Source organism: Anolis sagrei, chromosome X (assembly GCF_037176765.1).
Source record: "Anolis sagrei isolate rAnoSag1 chromosome X, rAnoSag1.mat, whole genome shotgun sequence".
In the NCBI taxonomy this organism is placed as follows: Eukaryota; Metazoa; Chordata; class Lepidosauria; order Squamata; family Dactyloidae; genus Anolis; species Anolis sagrei.
The window spans coordinates 58,784,571-58,807,556 of NC_090034.1; the positions used below are offsets into that span (position 1 = coordinate 58,784,571).

General features: G+C 40.6%; 1 protein-coding gene across 1 annotated transcript in view; it reads left to right on the plus strand.

The window, feature by feature from the left end:
* Window positions 1-22,986, plus strand: part of ARHGEF18 (Rho/Rac guanine nucleotide exchange factor 18) — a 79,047-nt gene that overhangs the window by 49,458 nt on the left and 6,603 nt on the right. Inside the window, exons 19-26 of the mRNA XM_067473557.1 lie at window positions 1,331-1,407; window positions 2,905-3,083; window positions 3,994-4,085; window positions 8,015-8,203; window positions 9,929-10,072; window positions 14,241-14,374; window positions 18,367-18,426; window positions 18,572-18,619. Coding sequence (XP_067329658.1) covers window positions 1,331-1,407; window positions 2,905-3,083; window positions 3,994-4,085; window positions 8,015-8,203; window positions 9,929-10,072; window positions 14,241-14,374; window positions 18,367-18,426; window positions 18,572-18,619 — 923 coding nt within the window. The remainder of the gene's footprint in view (window positions 1-1,330; window positions 1,408-2,904; window positions 3,084-3,993; window positions 4,086-8,014; window positions 8,204-9,928; window positions 10,073-14,240; window positions 14,375-18,366; window positions 18,427-18,571; window positions 18,620-22,986) is intronic.

Here is a 22,986-nt window from a genome sequence, read left to right on the forward strand (position 1 = left end):
GACCTTGAGTTTGGGAGTTGTAGTTCACCTACACCGAGAGAGCACTGTGGACTCAAACAATGATGGATCTGGACCAAACTTGGCACAAGCACTCAGTACGCCCAAATATGAACACAGATGGAGTTTGGGGGAAAAAGACCTTGACATTTGGGAGTTGTAGTCCCTGGGATTCGCAGTTCACCTACAATCAAAGAGCATTCTGAACCCCACGAATGACAGAATTGGGGCAAACTTCCCACACAGAACCCCCATGACCAACAGAAAATGGTTAAGACCATCCAGTCCAACTCCCTTCACCAGGGCAAGAAAACGTAATCAAAGTCCTCCTGACAAAGACCCATCCAATCATAGATATAGATAGATAGATAGATAGATAGATAGATAGATCTACACCTACAATCAAATAGCATGATAGAATTGAACCAACCGGGCTCCCATGACCAACAGAAAACACTAGAAGGGTTTGGGGAGCATTGGCCTTGAGTTTGGGAGTTGTAGTTCACCTACATCCAGAGACTACCATGGACTCAAACAATGATGGTTCTGGACCAAACTTGGCACGAATCCTCAATATGACCAAATAAGAACACAGATGGAGTTTGTGGAAAATAGGCCTTGACATTTGGGAGTTGTAGTTATTGGGATTTATAGTTCACCTACAATGAAAGCCATCAACAACAGAATTGGGGCAAACTTCCCACACAGAACCCCATGATCGACAGAAAATACTCAAGGCCATCCAGTCCAACTCCCTTCACCAGGGCAAGAAAACGTAATCAAAGTCCTCCTGACAAAGAGCCATCCAACCATAGATATAGATAGATATGATTCACACACACACAGAGATATAGTATCATAGATTTGAAAGGGACCCCTGAAGAAAGATATGATATGTTGCATATTCCAGAGTAGGCAAACCAGGCACTCTCCACATCAACACTGACAAAGAAACAGCAAGAAATATTGTTAACCCACAAGCATAAAGACATTACATATATTAGAAACCAACACTTTCTCATTACTTTATTTTCCAGATCAACAGACTGGGCCACAGCAATGCGTGGCAAGGGACAGCTAGTAGGATGATAATCTGATAGATAGATAGCTAGATAGATGGATATAGAATTATCACCTATAGCTATATATACTCCATTTGCTTGACTACCTTCAGATCCTCAGAAGTTTCCAGTAGCCACAGATACAGACTAAACGTCAGGGGAAAGTGCTGCTAGAACACATTAGCCATACACCCCGGAAACCACACAACACCCCAACCACAATGGGGTATGTAAACCTCTTGTTCTTTCCCTCCCTTGTCCCTTTTTGGCAGATGTTCTGGCCGTCTTGCTGACAGACGTGCTTTTGCTCCTGCAAGAGAAGGACCAGAAATACGTGTTTGCATCCGTGGTACGTATGGTGGGTTTGGAAGCCTCTGGTGGGCAATATAGAACAAGAATAATAATAATTTTTATGTATTCCCCGCCTCTCCTTTCTGCTTAAGGCAGAGCACTAAAAATACATATATTACAATCACATATTAAAACATACTGTATTACATCACATAATAGTTGCACACACACCCTTTTTGGGGTAGCAAAATAGATGTTTTTGTGTTCCTCGCATATTAGTTACAGAGCCATTTGGGGCTGGTCCTTCCTTCTTTCTCTGAAGGCAAGGCAGTTAAAAAACTATAAAATGGAGGTCTCTGGAGCGGTACTCTTTCCTCCTTCCTCAGATGCCTTAAGGAAGTTTGAAATAACAGAAATGGGGAGATTCTGGAACTCAGATCGTTCCTCCTTTCTCCAAAGAGCTCTGTTTCAGATTTCGTAAATTGCCTTGTCATCAGAGAATAGAAGGAGGAAGAAAAGAGTGGCACTCTCCAATAATGAACAAAAGAGGGTGCAACTATTATGTGATGAAATACGGTTGTTAAATCACAATCATAAAAGCATATATTAAGGCATGATGTGTATTAACATACCTTAGACCAAAGTTATAAAATGAAAGTCCTTAGGTCCAGAGCCTCTGTTGTTGTAGTACAGTGTGATAGTAACGTTACTACTAGAAGGGAGAAGAGGGCTGCGCAGGTGTTGGAGGAGGAATCTCCCTTTGTGGACATTTTGGGACCTCATTGAAAGTAGAGACTTCCCTCTTTAGACACTCCTTATTTATTTATTTATTTATTTAAAAGTTTTGTATACCGGCCTTCTCACCTCTCTTGAGGGACTCAGATCAGTTTCCAACCATAATATCACATACAATCAATAAAACATCATAATACATATTACAGTAAAACATTAAAGCAGCAATTACAATCAATAACTATAATGGTCAGTCGTCACACTAAAATAGTTGCTCATCATCCTCCATCCATATCTCAGGGTGTTGGCTCACTTGTCGAATGCCTGTCTCCATAACCAAGTCTTCATCTGTTTCCTAAATGTCAGGATAGACGGGGCGGTTCTGATCTTCAGTGGGAGAGAGTTCCAGAGTCGAGGGGCCACCACTGAGAAGGCCCTGTCCCTCGTCCCCACCAGACGCCCTTGCGAGGCCAGTGGGACCGAGAGCAGGGCCTCTCCAGATGATCTTAATAATCTTGATGGTTCATAGGGGAGAATACGTCCTGAGTCCCTCTACGGAGGTTGAGAAAGGACAGGATATGAAAGCCCTAAATAAATAAATAAATAAATAAACCAGCCCCAAATGGTTCTACGACTACTATGCGAGAAACACAAAAATACCAAATTTTGCCAACCCCAAAAGGGGGTGCGACAATTATGTGATGAAATATACTATGTTTTAATATGTGATTTTATAGATGTATTTCACTGTGGTGTTCTCCCAATCATACAATTTCATTCAGTCCATTCATTCATCACAAAACGAGGGCCTTCCTCTCCGCAGGACACCAAGCCACCGGTGATTTCACTGCAGAAGCTGATTGTCCGGGAAGTGGCCAATGAGGAGCGGGCCATGTTCCTGATTAGTGCCTCCTTGAAAGGACCAGAGATGTACGAGATACACACCGCTTCCAAGGAGGACAGGAACTTCTGGATGGCGCAGATCCGCCGGGCAGTGGAGAGGTGAGCGCTTACAGGCCCTTGGACCCTGGAGGCCCAGATTTAGAGTTAGAAAAAGGACGAGGGGGTGGGACGCTTTTCATGAATACTTCTTGAACCTTAAAAATGCTCTTTAATCCATTTTCAGTGGGAAAGGTTGCATCAGGCACTTTCAGAGGAAGAAATAGACATACAAATTCCAGTACTGGGTTTTATAATAGCTCTATGGCTACACAGACAAATAGGGGAAATGTCACATATTTTCGTAACATTCACTCGTAATCCATTCATCCACTCATTCATACTCATCCTTCATTCAGTTCATCACATAAACATTCACTTGTAATCCATTCATTCACTCCTTCATACTCTCCATCCTTCTTTATTCAGTTCATCACCACATATACTTGTAACATTCACTCGTAATACATTCATTCACATTCATTCTCACCGTCCTTCTTCAGTCAGGCTTCTTGGAAGGAGGTGGTTGTTCAAATCCTGCATTCATCGCAGATCTGGCCCACTTTCCGAAGACAAAAAGATCTCCTTATGTAGAGCCTTTTTGCTGTTCTCTTGATTGTTTTGACAAATTGTCATTCAGTGAAGACTTGCTGGCATTTCTATCAATTCCCGAATAGACGTTGTTTGTCTTCCTTAATGTTGAGGAGTTGTTGTTCCTGACTTCCTTTAACTTAAAGACCATGCAAACATGAGTTGCATACCCCAAAAGTTCCCAGTTCCCACTATTGTTCAGTTCGTCTGTGACATTTTTCTTGCCACAATTAATGAATATTTCGCCTTCTTTGTTTCTCCGCAATGTATTTTTCCAGATTTCCAAATTTCTTAGGATGATGTCTTCAGCCTTGACAAGCCTTAATAGGCTTTTAACCGAACCCCAATCATTCAATTTCATTCAATTTCTTGTCCTCTACAGCTGCCCCGACGAAGAGGAAGGAGTCCTCGCCGATCTGGAGGAGGAACGCAAGCAGGCCGAAGCCAGGGCCACAAAGCTGAAAGACTTCCAAGGTAAGTAAAGGGCGTTCAGAGCCAGAATCCCCTATCATGGCAAATCACTTATCCATGCTTTTTTTTACCCATTTATGGGGGGAAATTATCTTCCTATGATTTTTTTATGGTATTGCCGATGCACCGTGCCCCAATATCTCTAGTCATTTTGATTTCCCAATCAGAAACAGGGGGACTTAAAGGGAAACACCGGGATTGTAGTGCAGCTGGCTAAGTGTCAGCTGCATTAAGATCACTCTGACCAAAAAGGTCATGAGTTCAAAGCCAGCCCGGATTGGAGTGGGTTTCCAACCAATTGTGTGTAGCCTGTTGTCAACCTTTGCAACCCGAAAGACAGTTGCATCTGTCAAGTAGGAAAATAAGGTACCACCTTAAAGTGTGGGGAGGCTAAATTAACTGATTTATGAGGCCATAAAGAAGACTCCAGCAAAAGCATTACAGCGGGGAAGCATGCGGGAATGCAGAAGTGCTTCATCAGCGTCGCAGATGAAAGCGACAGCTCCCCTGGTGGCCAGAAAAAGCTAAATAAAAAAAAGCTCTGTCTATGTCTGTATATGTTTGTATGTCAAAAATTGGCATTGAATGTTTGCCATATATGTGTACACTGTAATCCGCTCTGAGTCCCCTGCAGGGTGAGAAGGGCGGAATATAAAAGCTGCAAATAAATAAATAAATAAGCAAACACCGAGAATTTTCTCGAGTCCCTATTTGGGCGCCAAAAATTGTTGAGACACAGTGCCTCAATATCTCTAGTCTTTTTTTATTTTCCCAAAGACTAGAAATGAGAAGATTAAAAATACAATTGTTTAATTCCACAGAAGAACTAAGAGGTGGTTTTTGAATCAAGCCAAACCATCTACATTTATTCATCAACAACTTTCTACATGTATTCATGAACAACCATCTACAGTTAGTCATCTCCCTGTTTAAGGAGCTCCATTGGCTGCCGTTCATTTTCCGGTCCCAATTCAAAGTGCATGTTCTTACCTAAAAAGCCCGGAATAGTTTGGGACCTGCCTACCTGCGTGACCACATTTCTGTGTATGAACCCACGCGATCTCTTTGATCATCTGGAGAGGCCCTGCTCACGCTCCCGCCCCCTTCGCAGGTGTGATTGGTGGGGACGAGGGAGAGGGCCTTCTCTATGGTGGCCCCCCGACTCTGGAACTCACTTCCCAAGAATATCAGGCAAGCCCCAACATTGGCAGTCTTTAGGAGGAGCCTGAAAACATGGCTGTTCCAGTGTGCCTTCTTTGAATAAAGGAAACAATTCCCTGCAAAATGTCCTCAGGGTTGGGTTGCTTTCCCTACATTTCTTTAATACCCTCCTACTAGATACATCCTACCTCTGCTCATGCCCAGCGTTTATTTTTAAAAAATTAACTACTACAACTGGCCCGGCCATAGGTTTTTAAATCTCTGCTTGTTATTGTCTATTTGTGAGTTATATTAATTGTATTGTTTTATTTGCTTATTGCTTTGTTGTTTTTATTGATCGGTTGTTGGGCCTGGCCTCATGTAAGCTGCTCTGAGTCCCCTTGGGGAGATGGTAGCGGGGTATAAATAAAGTATTATTATTATTATTATTATTATTATTATTATCTATGGCAATCTATATTCATGTACAACAATCTATATTTATTAATGAACAACCACCTATATTTATTCATGCAAGTCAGTGGTTCCCAACCTTTTTTTTTTGACCAGGGACCAATTTGATCAGGGACCACTCTCCAACATTAGTACCAAAAGAATTATGAATCAATTTTTGGTCAACTTTAGATTTGGTTTAGTTATTTGGGGTGCTGATTCAGAAAACTGCATTGGATAGACCACATCAGCTCTAGTTTCTGCTACAGAACATATGCCATTCAGTAGTCGCCATCTGCTCACCCACAGAAAACCATATTTAATAATCTAGAGCTGATGTGGTCTATCCAATGCAATTTTCGAAATAAGTACCCCAAATAACCCCAGGAACAGGCACCCCTGCTTCGAGGCGCCACATGGAACAGCTCCTCTCAGGGGGAGGGAGGAGGCAGTGAAGCAGCAGTTAGGAAACTTGTTGTTGCGCTTTTCGTGGGTAGTCAGCCTCTCCCCTCCCGACGTCCCAATTGTTTCGGCACTGTAAGAGGGTTTTGCAAGACCTGGGTTATTGTAGGTTTTTTCAGGCTATATGGCCATGTTCTAGAGGCATTTTCTCCTGACGTTTCGCCTGCATCTATGGCAAGCATCCTCAGAGGTAGTGAGGTCTGTTGGAAGTAGGAAAATGGCTTTATATATCTGTGGAATGACCAGGGTGGGACAAAGGACTTTTGTCTGCTGGAGCTAGGTGTGAATGTTTCAACTGGCCACCTTGATTAGCATTTAATGGCTTGGAAGTGCCTGGGGAATCTTTTGTTGAGAGTGATTTGATGTGCCTGATTGTTTCCTCTCTGTTGTTTTGCTGTTGTAATTTTTGAGTTTTTTAATACTGGTAGCCAGATTTTGTTCATTTTCATGGTTTCTTCCTTTCTGTTGAAATTGTCCACATACTTGTGGATTTCAGTGGCTTCTCTGTGGAGTCTGACATGGTGGTTGTTGGTGTGGTCCAGCATTTCTGTGTTCTCAAATAATATGCTGTGTCCAGGCTGGTTCATCAGGTGCTCTGCTATGGCTAACTTCTCTGGTTGAAGTAGTCTGCAGTACCTTTCATGTTCCTTGATTCGTGTTTGGGCAATGCTGCATTTGGTGGTCCCTATGTAGACTTGTCCACATTCTACACTCTCACAACCACCATGTCAGACTACACAGAGAACTACACAGAGAAGCCATTGAAATCCACAAGCATGTGGACAATTTCAACAGAAAGGAAGAAACCATGAAAATGAACAAAATCTGGCTACCAGTATTTAAAAAACTCAAAAATTACAACAGCAAAACAACAGAGAGGAAACAATCAGGCACATCAAATCACTCTCAACAAAAGATTCCCCCCAGGCACTTCCAAGCCATTAAATGCTAATCAAGGTGGCCAGTTGAAACATTCACACCTAGCTCCAGCAGACAAAAGTCCTTTGTCCCACCCTGGTCATTTCACAGATATATAAACCCATTTTCCTACTTCCAACAGACCTCACTACCTCTGAGGATGCTTGCCATAGATGCAGGCGAAACGTCAGGAGAAAATGCCTCTAGAACATGGCCATATAGTCCGGAAAAACCTACAACAACTCAGTGATTCTGGCCATGAAAGCCTTCAACAATACATTTTGCAAGACCATTTGCTCTTGTTGCAACGGTGTCGTAACGGTGAGGCCGTGGACCATATTTTAGTTCTTCCGGACCACTGGTGGTCCACAGACCACAGGTTGTGAACCATAGATGTAAGACAATCTGTACTCATATACAGCAATCTATATTTATTCATGTACAGCCATCTACATTCATTAATGAACAACCATCTACATTTATTTCTTATATGACAATCTATATTTATTCTTATATGAATATTATTATATTTATACCCTGCTTTATCCCTCTCGAAGGAGACTCAAAGAAGCTTAACATAAAAGCATTAAAATACAATTTAAAATATACCAATATGCAAATATTAAAACAGAATTAAATATAAACAGTGTTTAAAAATCCACAGTTAAAAACCATTGAAACATTTATATACAAAACATGTACAACCATCTACATCAGGCACGGGCAAACTTGGCCCCTCTGAGTGTTTTGGATTTCAACTACCACAATTCTTAATTTGTCTCTGGTCATGTAAACAGGTAGGTTGTTAGGAATTCTGGGAATTGCCCAAGTTTGCCCATGCCTGATGTAAACTAATCAATGAACAGCCATGTACAACTGGAAGCCATATCCCTTGCTATTTCTGTGCTCTTCACTGTTGTTTCAATCTGGTTAATGTCAGGTTTTTCTATTTCTTCCAGAGCGCCTGAGCGCAAAAGACGAGCAGATTGTGCAGAGTCTGAATGAGAAACAGCAGATCTACCTGGAGATGGCTGAGATGTTTGGCTTCGAGGAGCCAGGCCTTGTTCGCACCCCTCTCCTTGTCCCGAAGGCCGAGTCCCTAGAGGACCTTCAAGGGGAAGCCATCCTCAAGCAGGCCATGGAGCAAGGTAGGCACTAACAGGTGCTGTGGAGGCATTTCCATCTGATGTTTGTCTCGTTGTGAGGTTGCCCTTAGCAAGGCACTATTCAGCTTTCAGCCGCTTGAGGTTTCTTGGTCAACACACTTTCCCCATGTGTGATTGAAAGCTTTCATGGCTGGAATCATTGTGTTGCTGTGAGTTTTTCAGGCTGTATGCCCATGTTCCAGTCACATTCTCTTCTGACATTTTGCCTGCATCTGTAGCAGGCATCCTCAGAGGTTTGTTCAGAGGTCTGTTGGGAATGAGGCAAGTGGCTGAGATGTTTGGTGTGTAGATATATCTGTGGAATGTCCAGGGTGGGAGAAAGAATAACAGTTGCTTGTCTGTGTTTGCAAGTTATCTCTGGTCATGTAAACATGTGTGGTTTTCACCACAGAGTTAATCATTTGTCTCTGGTCATGTAAACATGTTGGTTTCCACCACAGAATTAATAATTTATTTGTGCTCATGTAAACATGTTGTTTTCCACCCCAGAGTTCATCATTTATCTCTGGTCATGTAAAATAGCACAGGAGACAAGGTGGAACTGTCTTCCGCCCGCCCCCCCTTCACTCTAGCCCAGAGCAGCAGTTGGTGCTGGGGGGAGGGGTCCCCAACAGATGACATATGCAGGAGACAAGATGGAACTTGTCCCCTGCATATGTCCCCTGCATATGCTCTGGGCCCTCTCTTCATTCTGGCCCAGAGTAGCAGTTGGTGCTGTGGGGAGGGGTCCCCAACTGATAACATAGGCAGGGGACAAGATGGAACTGTCCCCTGACCCCCCCTCTCTTCACTCTGACCCAAAGTGGCAGTTGGTGCTGGGGGAAGGGTTCCCCAACTGATGACATGTGCAGGGGACAAGATGGAACTGTCCCCTGCCTCCCCCTCCCTTCACTCTGGCCCAGAGCAGCAGTTAGTGCTGGCGGGAGGGGTCCCCAAATGATGATATATTTAGGAGACAAGATGGAACTGTCCCCTGGCCCCCTCTCTCTTCACTCTGGCCCAGAGCAGCAGTTAGTGCTGGCGGGAGGGGTCCCCAAATGATGATATATTTAGGAGACAAGATGGAACTGTCCCCTGGCCCCCTCTCTCTTCACTCTGGCCCAGAGCAGCAGTTGGTGCTGGGGGGGGGGGTCCCCAACTGATGACATGTAGGAGGCAAGATGGAACTGTCCCCTGCCCCCCCCCCTCTCTTCATTCTGGCCCAGAGCGGCAGTTGGTGCTGGGGGGAGGGGTCCCCAACTGATTTCTTATGCAAGAGACAAGATGGAACTGTCCATTGGCCCCCTCTCTCTTCGCTCTGGACCAGAGCGGCAGTTGGTGCTGGGGGGAGGGGTCCCCAACTGATGACATAGGCAGGAGACAAGATGGAACTGTCCCCAGGCCCCCTCTCTCGTCACTCTGGCCCAGAGTGGCAGTTGGTGCTGTGGGGAGGGGTCCCCAGCTGATGACATGTAACCATGTTGGTTTCCACCACAGAGTTCATCATTTATCTCTAGTCATGTAACCATGTTGTTTTCCACTACAGAGTTCATCATTTATCTCTGGTCATCAGCATTTCAGCAACTTTTCATTATAGATCATGTCTTCTTTCTGTAGTTTCCCAGGCCTCATTTCTTAGGATGGCATCTCTCAACCATACATCGTTCATTCAATTTCATTCAAACCTTATGTCCTATTCATCACAGATTCTCCTCTCTGTCATTCCAGTGGAGGGTCTGCAGAGCTGGATCTTGGCCCAATTTGGGAGCGGAGCTGATCCCCGTCCCGAAGAGCCCAGCGGGTCCGGAGCCTTGAGGCGTGCAGAGACCTTTGGGGGCTACGACAGCTCCATGGCAGGGACCCCGGCCAAAGGTACATCATATAATATCGAATACTAGCTTAGGTACTTGGCGTTGCCCAGGTTATTTGAAAAAGTGTTTGTGGAGGATATTGGCAGGGCTCTTGGACAAATTCATGGCGTTCACTATATCTGCAATGTCATTGGAGGGAGGGCCATTGGTGGCTCCTCATGGGTGGGGATCATAGCTATTTGTGGAAGTGGGAGCCTGTCTCTGTGTGTATGTGTGTGTGTGTAATTATCATTGGTATGACATTATCATTACTATTCTATATTATATAATACATATTATTACTATATAATAATCTATATAAATAAAAATGTAATGTTCGTTTGTGGGATTAACAGAACTCAAAAACCACTGGACGAATTGATACCAAATTTGGACACAAGACACCTAACAACCCAATGTATGTCCTTCACTCAAAAAAATTTATTTTGTCATTTGGGAGTTGTAGTTGCTGGGATTTATAGTTCACGTACAATCAAAGAGCATTCTGAACCCCACCAACGATGGAATTGGGCCAAACTTGGCACACAGTTCTCCCAAGACCAACAGTCTTGGTTTTAGAGTGTCCTTTGGTTTTAGAGTTGTAGTTCACCTACATCCAGCAATCACTGTGGACTCAAACAATGATGGATCTGGACCAAACTCTACACAAATAGTCAATATGCCCAAATGTGAACACTGGTGGAGTTTGGGGAAAATAGAATCTTGACATTTGGGAGTTGTAGTTGCTGGAATGTATAGTTCACCTACAATCAAAGTGCATTCTGAATCCCACCAATGATAGAAATGAGCCAAACCTCCCACACAGAACCCCCATGTCGGCCACAGCGACGCGTGGCAGGGGAAGGCTAGTATATTATAAATAACTATATTATATTGTAATAAAAATAGTGTAATATTTATTACATAATAAATGTTATGTAATAATGTCATAAAAACAATACTGTAACAATAATGCTGCAATAATTATGAAATAATATTGAAATAATACATAATAATACTGTAATTATGTAATAATTATATAATAATACAAAATAATTCTATAATGATGATGTAATAATCATATAATAATATTGTAATAAAAAGAATAGTACTATATTAATACTCTAAAATAAAACTGTAATAATAATACTGTAAAATGAGTATGTATTAATAATATTGTAATAAAAGAAAATAATAATGTTATAATACTGCAATAATTATTATGTAATAATAATATCATGATAAAAAGAATACTGTAATAATAATAATACTATAATAATTATTATGTAATAATAGTATTGTCATAAAAATTATAGTGCTGTAATAATAATGCTGAAATAATTACGTCATAATAATGCAAAATAATACCATGATTATGTAATAACATTGTAATAAAGATAACAATACTATAATAATACTGTCATAATGATTTTGTAATAATATATAATAATAATACTGTAAAATGAGTATGTAATAATACAAAATAATAATACTGTAAAAATGAGTATGTATTAATAATATCGCAATATAGCTCCCGCTACTCAGGAGACACCAATGGCCCTCCCTCCAATGACATTGCAGGTTATAGTGAACACCATGAACATGTCCAAGAGCCCTTCCAATGTCCTCCACAAACACAATACTGCCCACCACCCACATGAAGGCTTTCATACAGGGACCATTTCATCCTAGATATTATGTGCTTCCTCCACCACAGACATCCCAGTGTTTCTGATTCTCTCCATTGGTGTGGAATTTGCATGACCCTGCCCCACTGCCTCTCCCTTAACCCTTTTCTATTCTATTCTACGACACACAGCAAACAGAGAAATTGATCAGCAACTGAACATACTAGAGAGGTTTGGGGGGAATTCACCATGATTTATAGGAGTTGTAGGTACTGGGGTGTATAGTTCACCTGTACAGTTCATATATAATGTATAGTTCAATATAATAATGTTATAATAATACTGTAATAATTATTATGTAATAATAATATTGTGATAAAAATATTAACACTGCAATAATAATAATGACGCTAATGCTAATAATAATAACAGAATAATAGAGCTGGAAGAGACCGTCAAAGGCTATCCAGTCCTTCATGGAGGAAAAACACAATCAAAGCCCCCCCCCCCCCAACAGATGTCCACCCAGCCTCTGATCAAAGGCCTCTAAAGGAGCTTCAACTGAACTCTGAGGCAGAGGGTTCCACTGCTGAACAGCTCTCCTTACAGTCAGGAAGTACTTCCTAATGCTCAGGTGGAATCTCCTTTCCTGTCCTTTGAATCCATTGCTCAGAGTCCTAGCTCCAAGGACAGCAGAAAACAAGCCTGCTCCTTCTTCCTTATGACATCGTTTCACATATTGATACATGGCTCCTCTCAACCTTCTCTTCTGCAGGCTAAATAGATGCAGCTCTTTAAGACGCTCCTCAGAGGGATTATTCATGGTCTCCAAAAGGATGTTTGTAATGCGGAGACGGTCTGTGAACCCTCCGAAGTGATGAGGAGCTCGTCTGTAGCTGAACATACCTTTATAATAATAATAACAATGTAATAATAATGATAATAATGGTACTATAATATAATAATGTAATTGCAATGCTACTGTAATAATGTCAATAATAATAATAATACTGTAATAATGCCTATGGTTCATCCAGGCCTGGCTGTTTTGGCCAGGACTCTATGTTCTCCAGTTCCACCACCACATAAGTGGGACTATATTTATTTTAGCTTCTGGATAGTTTATGGTAGCGTTAAGTGAATGGTATTTGTTTTAGTCTCTCGGTTTTTATTTATGCAGCTGCCCTGGAAGACTGGGCGAGATCCCAAATGTCCAAAGGAAAGGGAGTTCTTAGGATCCCAATTGCAGCAAGGAGGAAATAAATATTACTATTATATATTATTACTAGCCGTCCCCTGCCACGCGTTGCTGTGGCCCACTTTGGTGGTCATGGGGTTCTGTGTGGGAGGTTTGGTCCAATTCTATCATTGGTGGGATTCAGAATGCACTTTGATTGTAGGTGAACTATACATCCCAGCAACTACAACTCCCAAATGTCAAGATTCTATTTTCCCCAAACTCCACCAGTGTTCACATTTGGGCATATTGACTATTTGTGTAGAGTTTGGTCCAGATCCATCATTGTTTGAGTCCACAGTGATTGCTGGATGTAGGTGAACTACAACTCTAAAACCAAAGGACACTGCCCACCAAACCCTTCCAGTATTTTCTGTTGGTCATGGGAGAACTGCGTGCCAAGTTTGGTTCAATTCCATCATTGGAGTTCAGAATGCTCTTTGATTGTAGGTGAGCTATAAATCCCAGCAACTACAACTCTCAAATGACAAAATTAATTTTTTGGGTGAAGGACATACATTGGGTTGTTAGGTGTCTTGTGTCCAAATTTAGTGCCAATTGCCCCAGTGGTTTTTGAGTTCTGTGAATAGCACAAACGAACATTACATTTTTATTTATATAGATAGTATTATTGTTACAGTATTTTTATTACAATACAATATGCAAAAGGTCACGAAGAGTTGGAAGTGACTGAACGAATAAACAACATAATAATAATATAATTATTACTTAATTATTATTATTTGTTATTATTGTTTATATGATAATTATTACAGGATTCTTTTTCATTACAATATTATTATTACATTATTATTATTCGTTATTATTGTTTATATGATGATTATTACAGGATTCTTTTTTATTACAATATGGTTACATAATTATTGTTATTATTGTATTGTCGAAGGCTTTCATGGCTGGAATCACTAGGTTCTTGTGGTTTTTTTGGGGCTATAGGGCCATGTTCTAGAGGCATTTCTCCTGACGTTTCGCCTGCATCTATGGCAAGCATCCTCAGAGGTAGTGAGGTCTGTTGGAATTCCAACAGACCTCACTACCTCTGAGGATGCTTGCCATAGATGCAGGCGAAACGTCAGGAGAAATGCCTCTAGAACATGGCCCTATAGCCCCAAAAAAACCACAAGAACCTATTGTTATTATTGTTTATATTTATCTATAATTCAGCCTGTGATGATAGAGGTCGAAGAAACGTGTGGTTTGTGATTGAGAGAACATAGTTTTGCGCCTGGGAAGGGATGTCCACGAGATTAAGAGGGATATTTATATGGCTTTCCGGTGACTTCCTTTTTCCTCTACTTTTCCAGCGGGCAGCTTTAAGCGGAAGGCTTGCATTGGTGGTGGGGATTATCGACTACGGGATAATCGCAAGGGGCCCCTCTTGGGCTCTGATGGGCTTCAGACGGAGGCCCTTCCGGCCGGAGAAGAAGGGGCGTTACCGGTAAGTAGACCCCAAAATGACCCTAAAAACAACAAGAGTGTCTCCTGGTTCTAGCCACACGACAAGCCCTCGAGTTGTCATAGAATCATAGAATCAAAGAGTTGGAAGAGACCTCATGGGCCATCAGTCCAACCCCCTGCCAAGAAGCAGGAATATTGCATTCAAATCACCTCTGACAGATGGCCATCCAGCCTCTGTTTAAAAGCTTCCAAAGAAGGAGCCTCCATCACACTCCGGGGTAGAGAGTTCCACTGCTGAACGGCTCTCACAGTCAGGAAGTTCTTCCTCGCGTTCAGATGGAATCTCCTCTCTTGTAGTTTGAAGCCATTGTTCCGCGTCCTAGTCTCCAGGGAAGCAGAAAACAAGCTTGCTCCCTCCTCCCTGTGGCTTCCTCTCACATATTTATACATGGCTATCGTATCTCCTCTCAGCCTTCTCTTCTCCAGGCTAAACATGCCCAGCTCCTTAAGCCGCTCCTCATAGGACTTGTTCTCCAGACCCTTGATCATTTTAGTCGCTCTCCTCTGGACACATTCCAGCTTGTCAATATCTCTCTTGAATTGTGGTGCCCAGAATTGGACACAATATTCCAGGTGTGGTTGAACCAAAGCAGAATAGAGGGGTATTTATTATTTATTATTAGCATGACTTCCCTAGATCTAGACACTATGCTCCTATTGATGCAGGCCAAAATCCCATTGGCTTTTTTTGCCGCCGCATCACATTGTTGGCTCATGTTTAACTTGTCCACGAGGACTCCAAGATCTTTTTCACACGTACTGCTCTCAAGCCAGGCATCGCCCCCCATTCTGTATCTTTGCATTTCGTTTTTCCTGCCAAAGTGGAGTATCTTGCATTTGTCACTGTTGAACTTCATTTTGTTAGTTTTGGCCAATCATCTCACTAATCTGTCAAGATCGTTTTGAATCCTGCTCCTGTCCTCTGGAGTATTGGCCATCTCCTTCTCCTGTGAGCATGGAGAGAGGCACGATGTCTCCAGACAGATGTAAGCCAAAGCAGTTTGTGTTCTATTTTAGAGAAGAGGGAGAAACCAAATAGCCTGTCCCTTTCAGACTACGGACAGGATATACCAGAGAGACACAGGATCTGGGTTTAAACACTTTGCATGTGACTTTTATTCAGCATTTAAAACCATACCTTGTCAAGTGGATCCATTCACACATATTTGCCATGCTCACCAAGCTTCTCACAAAGAATCGCAGAAGCGACAGGTGCAGATGTAGTGCTACATCCAATGACAACATTACATCTGAAAGACCCTTTTGATATCATTTTGTGTGGTTTACATCTTCCACATTCCTTGTTCCATTACAATAACAAACTGTTCTTTTCATGTAATATCAAAAGCGTGACCGAATATAAATAGCATATGAATATTAATAATAGTACCAATAATAGTAGGAGCCGCCAGCAGGTTAAACTGCTGAACTGCTGATCTTGCTGACTGGAAGGTTGGCGGTTTGAATCCACGACTGAGTGAGCTCCTGTAGTTAGCCCCAGCTTCTGCCAACCTAGCATTTCGAAAACATGCAGGTAACTAGTGCAAGCTATGGTATGCACAGAACTCTTCTACTGAATCACATTTCAAATGAATTGAGTAGATCAATAGGAACCACTCCAGCGGGAAGGTAACCACACTCCATGTGGTCATGCCGGTCACATGACCTTGAAGGTATCTACGGACAACGCTTAGAAATGGAAATGAGTACCACCAGGCCCACTCGGAGATGACTAGACTAAATATCAAGGGGAGACTTTTACCTTTACTTTTCCAGTATTGTAAATTATATATAATATTATATTATTAATTTACCAATATTATTAATAATATTAATAATATTATTATTTTACAATTCAGTATGTTGGTTGTGTGTTGCAATATGTCCATATAAATAATAATAATAAATTTATCAATATCATTAATAATGTATTAATATTATTGTCATTAATATTTACAGTCCAGTACATCTGGCATGTGTTGCAATATGTGTAAATGATAATAATAATATTAATAATAATGTTATCATTAATAATAATAATGTTTGTTGTGTGTTGCAAGACATCCATATAATAATAATAATTTATAAATGTCATTAATAATGTATTACTGTTATTAATAATTACATTTTATAGTCCACTATGTCCAGCATCACACATCTAAATAATCATCATAATTTTATCATTATTAATAATATTCATATTATTTTACAATTCACTATGTCTGACATGTGTTGCAGTATATCCATGTAATAATAATAATACTATTATTGACTATTCTAAAGCCTTTGACTGTGTGGATCATAATAAATTGTGGCAAGTTCTTGGTGGGATGGGCATCCCAAGCCCCCTTGTCTCTCTCCTGAGGAATCTGTACAAGGACCAAGTAGCAACAGTCAGAACTGACCACGGAACAACAGACTGGTTCAAGATTGGGAAAGGCGTACGGCAAGGCTGCATCCTCTCACCCAACCTTTTTAACTTGTATGCAGAACACATCATGCGATGTGCGGGGCTTGAGGAATGCAAAGCTGGGGTGAAAATTGCTGGAAGAAACATTAACAACCTCAGATATGCAGATGACACCACTCTGATGGCCGAAAGCGAGGAGGAGCTGAGGAGCCTTCTAATCAAGGTGAAAGAAGAAAGCGCAAAAGCTGGACTGCAGCTAAACATCAAAAAAAACAAGATTATGGCAACAAGAATGATTGACAACTGGAAAATAGAGGGAGAAAATGTGGAGGCCGTGACAGACTTTGTATTTCTAGGCGCAAAGATTACTGCAGACGCAGACTGTGGCCAGGAAATCAGAAGACGCTTCCTTCTTGGGAGGAGAGCAATGTCCAGTCTCGATAAAATAGTAGAGAGTAGAGACATCAGACTGGCAACAAAGATCCAAATAGTCAAAGCCATGGTCTTCCCTGTAGTCACCTACGGATGTGAGAGCTGGACCTTAGGGAAGGCTGAGCGAAGGAAGATCGATGCTTTTGAACTGTGGTGCTGGAGGAAAGTTCTGAGAGTGCCTTGGACTGCGAGAAGATCCAACCAGTCCATCCTCCAGGAAATAAAGCCCGACTGCTCATTGGAGGGAAGGATACTAGAGACAAAGTTGACGTACTTTGGCCACATCATGAGGAGACAGCAAAACCTAGAGAAGACAATGATGTTGGGGAAAGTGGAAGGAAAAAGGAAGAGGGGCCGACCAAGGGCAAGCTGGATGGATGGCATCCTTGAAGTGACTGGACTGACCTTGAAGGAACTGGGGGTGGTGACGGCCGACAGGGAGCTCTGGCGTGGGCTGGTCCATGAGGTCACGAAGAGTCGGAGACGACTGAACGAATGAACAACAACAATAATAATACATTTATTATTAATAATAATATATTAATATAATTAATTAATATAATTTTACAATTCCAATAATAATAATAATTTTATCATTATTAATACAATATTAATATAATTTTACAGTTCAGCATGTCCGGCATGTGTTGCAATACATCCGTATCATATAATATAATCATACGTTTATCATTTATATAATATATTAACATTATTTTACAATTCATTTGTTGTGTCTTGCAATACATTTTAATAATAATAATAATAATTTTATCGTATTTAATAATATATTAATATTATTTTACAGTCCAATACGTCTGGTCTGTGTTGCAATATGTCCATATGGATATTAATAATAATATTTATTTATTATTTTACAATTCAGTACCTCCATCATGTTTTGCAATACATCCTAATAATAATATTTTTATCTTTAAAGATATATTAATATTATTTTGCAATTCAGTATGTCCGGCGTGTGCTGCAATACGTCCATATTGCAGTAGAAGTAATAATAATAATAATAATAATAATAATAATAATAATAAAAATTATTTTACAATTCAATACATCCGGCACATGTTGCAATATGTCCATATGATTATAACTGCTGGACTTGTGTCTTCTTGCAGGGCGATGCTTTAAGGCCGGAGCCCAGCCGTTTGTATCTGCGCTTGGAGACTGAGATGGAGGTACGAATGGGGCAGGAGGGAGGCTTTCTCCAGCACCTTTTGGGGGTGAAAGAGCCATGAAATGGACTTTGCATTACCATGGGGGTCCCTTGATGGATGGGAGATCCTTTGGAAAAACCCCATTTGACCCCTTTTCTCTCTGTAGCTCCTCCAGAAGGTCCAGACGCTGGCCCAGCTCCTGCTCAGCCTCCAGGTAAATAAAGCTTAGACTTCACTGCCATTGAAATGGCTTGGCTTTCAAAACTTTAGGCCTGATTTGCTGCGTCTTTCTTTGTGTTTGTGTATTACAGTCTGAAAGGAACGATGTGATTGCTTTTGTGAGTTGTACTTAGTAGTTGCTGGGAGAAAAATGGAACCTAAATATTGATATACTAGCTGTCCACTGCCACACGTTGCTGTGGCCCAGTCTGGTGATCTGGAAAATAAAGTAATCAGAAAGTGTTGGTTTCTAATATATGCAATTTCTTTATGCTTGTGGGTAAACAGTATTTCTTGTTGTTTCTTTGTCAGTGTTGATGTGGTTGTCTGGTTTGCCTACTCTGGAACATACAACATATAATTGTCCTTCTTTAGGGGTCCCTTTCAAATCTATGATACGATATCTCTCTGTGTGTGAATCATATATATCTGTCTATATCTATGGCTGGATGGCTCTTTGCCAGGAGGGCTTTGATTATGTTTTCTTGCCCTGGTGAAGGGAGTTGGACTGGATGGCCTTAAATATTTTCTGTTGATCATGTGGGTTCTGTGTGGGAAGTTTGCCCCAATTCTTTCGGTGGGGTTCAGATTGCTCTTTGATTGTAGGTGAACTATAAATCCCAGTAACTACAACTCCCAAATGTCAAGGTCCATTTCCCCCAAACTCCATTTGTGTTCATATTTGGGCATATGGAATATTCGTGCCAAGTTTGGTCCAGGTCCATCATTGTTTGAGTCTACAGTGCTCTCTGGACATAGGTGAACTACAACTCCCAAACTCAAGGTCACTGCCCACCAAACCCTTCTAGTGTTTTCTGTTGGTCATGGGAGTCCAGTGTGCCACGTTTGGTTTAATTCCATCATTGGTGGAGTTCAGAATGTTCTTTGATTGTAGGTGAACTATAAATCCCAGCAACTACAACTCCCAAATGACAAAATCATAATTTTTTGAGTGATGGTCACTCCTTGTGCAGTGAGACGTTTTGTTGCCAAATTTGGTGTGATTTTGTTCATTGGTTCTTTTCTTTTTAAGGTACTCATTATGCACAGTGCATTTTTATATATATAGATGTAGACGGTGAACATAAGTATGTCAGTGTTATGGGAGGTCATTCTGCAGTCTGATATCACATGATATGTTGTAATAATAAAAAATAAGATATAAGATATGATATTTTATAAGAATATCATCTATAATAAAATATGGTAATAATATAATTAAATTATAATATGCGATAATAGGATAATTATTCCTCAAGGATTGGCGCGACCGATATGATCATGTCACCTAACATGTCTGAGAATTTAGTCCAATCTGCCTTTCTGAAGTTGAATCTTCGTTTAAATCGAACTTCCTGGGGCCTTATAGTTGGAAACCCTTCTTGCAGCAACACCAGAGGCACTCCAAGTGGCCAGCTACTGGTCAAAGGACATTTAATCAACTACCAAGCTTGCAAACTTTGTGTTTTGTTTGTTTGTTTGTTAAAAAATGCAATGCAACTGTTTGGTCTGCCCCTGACACGATAGTTAAATAAATAAATAATAAATAGGATAATTATAAAATATTATATATACTATTATATAATACAATAGTATAATGTGATTATAATATAATTATAATATAAAATGGTGTTATACTATTATATATAAATAAAATATTATATATAATGTAATATTATATAATCCAATCTATCATATTATTATTATTATACAATAATATATATCATGTCTTATTTTATTGTATTATTATATTATCAAATCACATTACATTATTATATCTATATTATTAAGGTATATTATATCATATTTTATTAGTATACATCATATTTTATTATATTGTTCCCGTATATTATTACATTATATATATCATATCTTATTATAGTATATCATATACATTTTATTATATTATTAGCATACTACATTATATTATGTCATATTATATTTTATTATTATTATTATTATTGTATTATATCATATATCATACTGTGGATCGACCTCCCGGATGAGATTTGACAGCGAAATAAAATAGTCATTGTCCCCTTCTCGCATATTCATTCATCCCTTTTTGTTCCTACTGGTTGCATTCCTCCTCATTATTATTACATTACTTTAGCCTTATCATGCCATAGGTGTGGATGCCATAGGCCAGATCTCAGGTCCTGATGGTACTGAGCAATGTGCCTTCCTCCCCTATTATTATTATTATTATTATTATTATTATTACTACTATTACTGTTATTATTACTTTAGCCTTGATGTGCCATAGGCCAGATCTTGGATCCGTGTCCCTCCAAATCTGCTGAGCAATGTGCCTTCCTTATTATTATTATTATTATTATTATTATTATTATTATTTGAAACACAACAAGATGAGTCCACAGCAGACACTCTGCTGGCTGTTGAATTGGATCACACGTCATACACTTCCCAAGTGTTTAGGACTATATGATGTATCGGCAAATGATGCGTGCAGATCTCAGTAAGGTGGCCTTCTGCAGCTGGCAGATGGTAATTTTGTCAGCTCCGATTGTGTTTAAGTGCAGGCCAAGGTCTTTAGGCACTGCACCCAGTGTGCCGATCACCACTGGGACCACCTTGACTGGTTTGTGCCAGAGTCTTTGCAATTATTATTATTATTATTATTATTACTTTAGCCTTGCCGTGCCATAGGCCAGATCTTGTGTCTGTATCCCTCCAAATCCGACAGTGTTGCTATCTCACTGTGGTTGTCTCCTCTTTCCCTTATTATTGTTATTATTATTACTATTATTATTACTCTAGACTTGCCGTGCCATAGACCCGATCTTGGATCTGTGTCCCTCCAAATTTGATGGTGTTACTATCCCACTGTCGTTGTCTCTTCCACTATTATTATTATTACTATTACTATTATTATTACTTTAGCCTTGCCGTGCCATAGCCCAGATCTTGGGTCCTCGTCTCTCCAAATCCGACAGTGCTGCTACCCTGTTGTCATTGTCTCTGTTGAGATTTAGATAGATGGATGTGTAAAGATGGAAACTCACTCTGCTAAGCATGTCATGACCAAACCAGGCATGAAAGGGTTAGGACAAAGGAGTGGACATGCCTAGACTGAGAGGTACTTTTCAGGGAAAAGTAATGCATGTAACCTCCATAGGCTGTCTTCAAATAATGAGTGATAAGCAGAGTATAAATGTCCGAGACGCCATGATTATTCCTTTTTTTAGTGACTGACCATGCTGACAAGTGAGTTTGCATTTGGATATAGTTTGGGAAATGTAAATAAAGTGAAAAGCCATTTTGAGTGAGCAGAAATTAGGCTGCTGAGTTCTAGGAAGGGAAAGCACATCAGCATCTGCGTGTGTCCTGGTCATAGAAAAGGGAATCAAGAGAAAACTTTAAACCACACAAGGGTTATGGGCCCAGCATGCTTCCGCTGCGCCTTGTGTGGTTTAAAGTTTACATTGGGAAGCAAGGCATCCATCAGTCTTCTCCCGATTCCCTCCCCCCCCCTTTTTCCTTTGCAGGACGTTCTTTTCAACTATCCTCTATATTATTAAACATTTCATGCAGTTGATGGTAATGAAACCAATAATTAATGCCTACATCCTTTCTCCCTCTTAGTTTCCTTCCATTGGTCTTTTTCTTTAGTTAAATACTCTCTATACGTTCCGATTTTTTCCCTTGATTTAAAAAGAATGCGGGGGTTGGCACTGCAATATGAAAATCAGAATTAGAAAGCATATTAGAGAAAACATATTGTTTAAGGAGCTCCATTGGCTGCCGTTCATTTTCCGGTCCCAATTCAAGGTGCAGGTGCTTACCTACAAAGCCCTAAGCGGTTTGGGACCCACCTACCTGCGTGACCGCATCTCCGTATATGAACCCACACGATCTCCGATCATCTGGAGAGGCCCAGCTCACGATCCCATCTGCGTCGCAAGTGCGATTGGTGGGGACGAGGGACAGGGCCTTCTCCGTGGTGGCCCCCCTTCTCTGGAACTCTCTCCCTAAGAACATCAGACAAGCCCCAGTCTTTAGGAAGAGCTTGAAGACGTGGTTGTTCCAGTGTGCCTTCCCAGAATAGGAAACTCCAAGCATCATGTCCCAAATGCACTTTACTAGAGATTTAAGATTGTATGCACACCGCACCTATCTCCAAAAACCTGTTTATTGCTATTGTTTTAATGTTTATTGCTTGTTTTATGAGTTTTATTTATTGTTGTATTTGTTATGCTGTTGTTTTATTGATGTGTTGGGCCTCGGCCTCTTGTAAGCAGCACCGAGTCCTTCGGGAGATGTTAGCGGGGTATAAATAAAGGATTATTATTGTTATTATTATTATTAAAGGGAGTAAAGGAATAATTTCTAGGCTCTTCG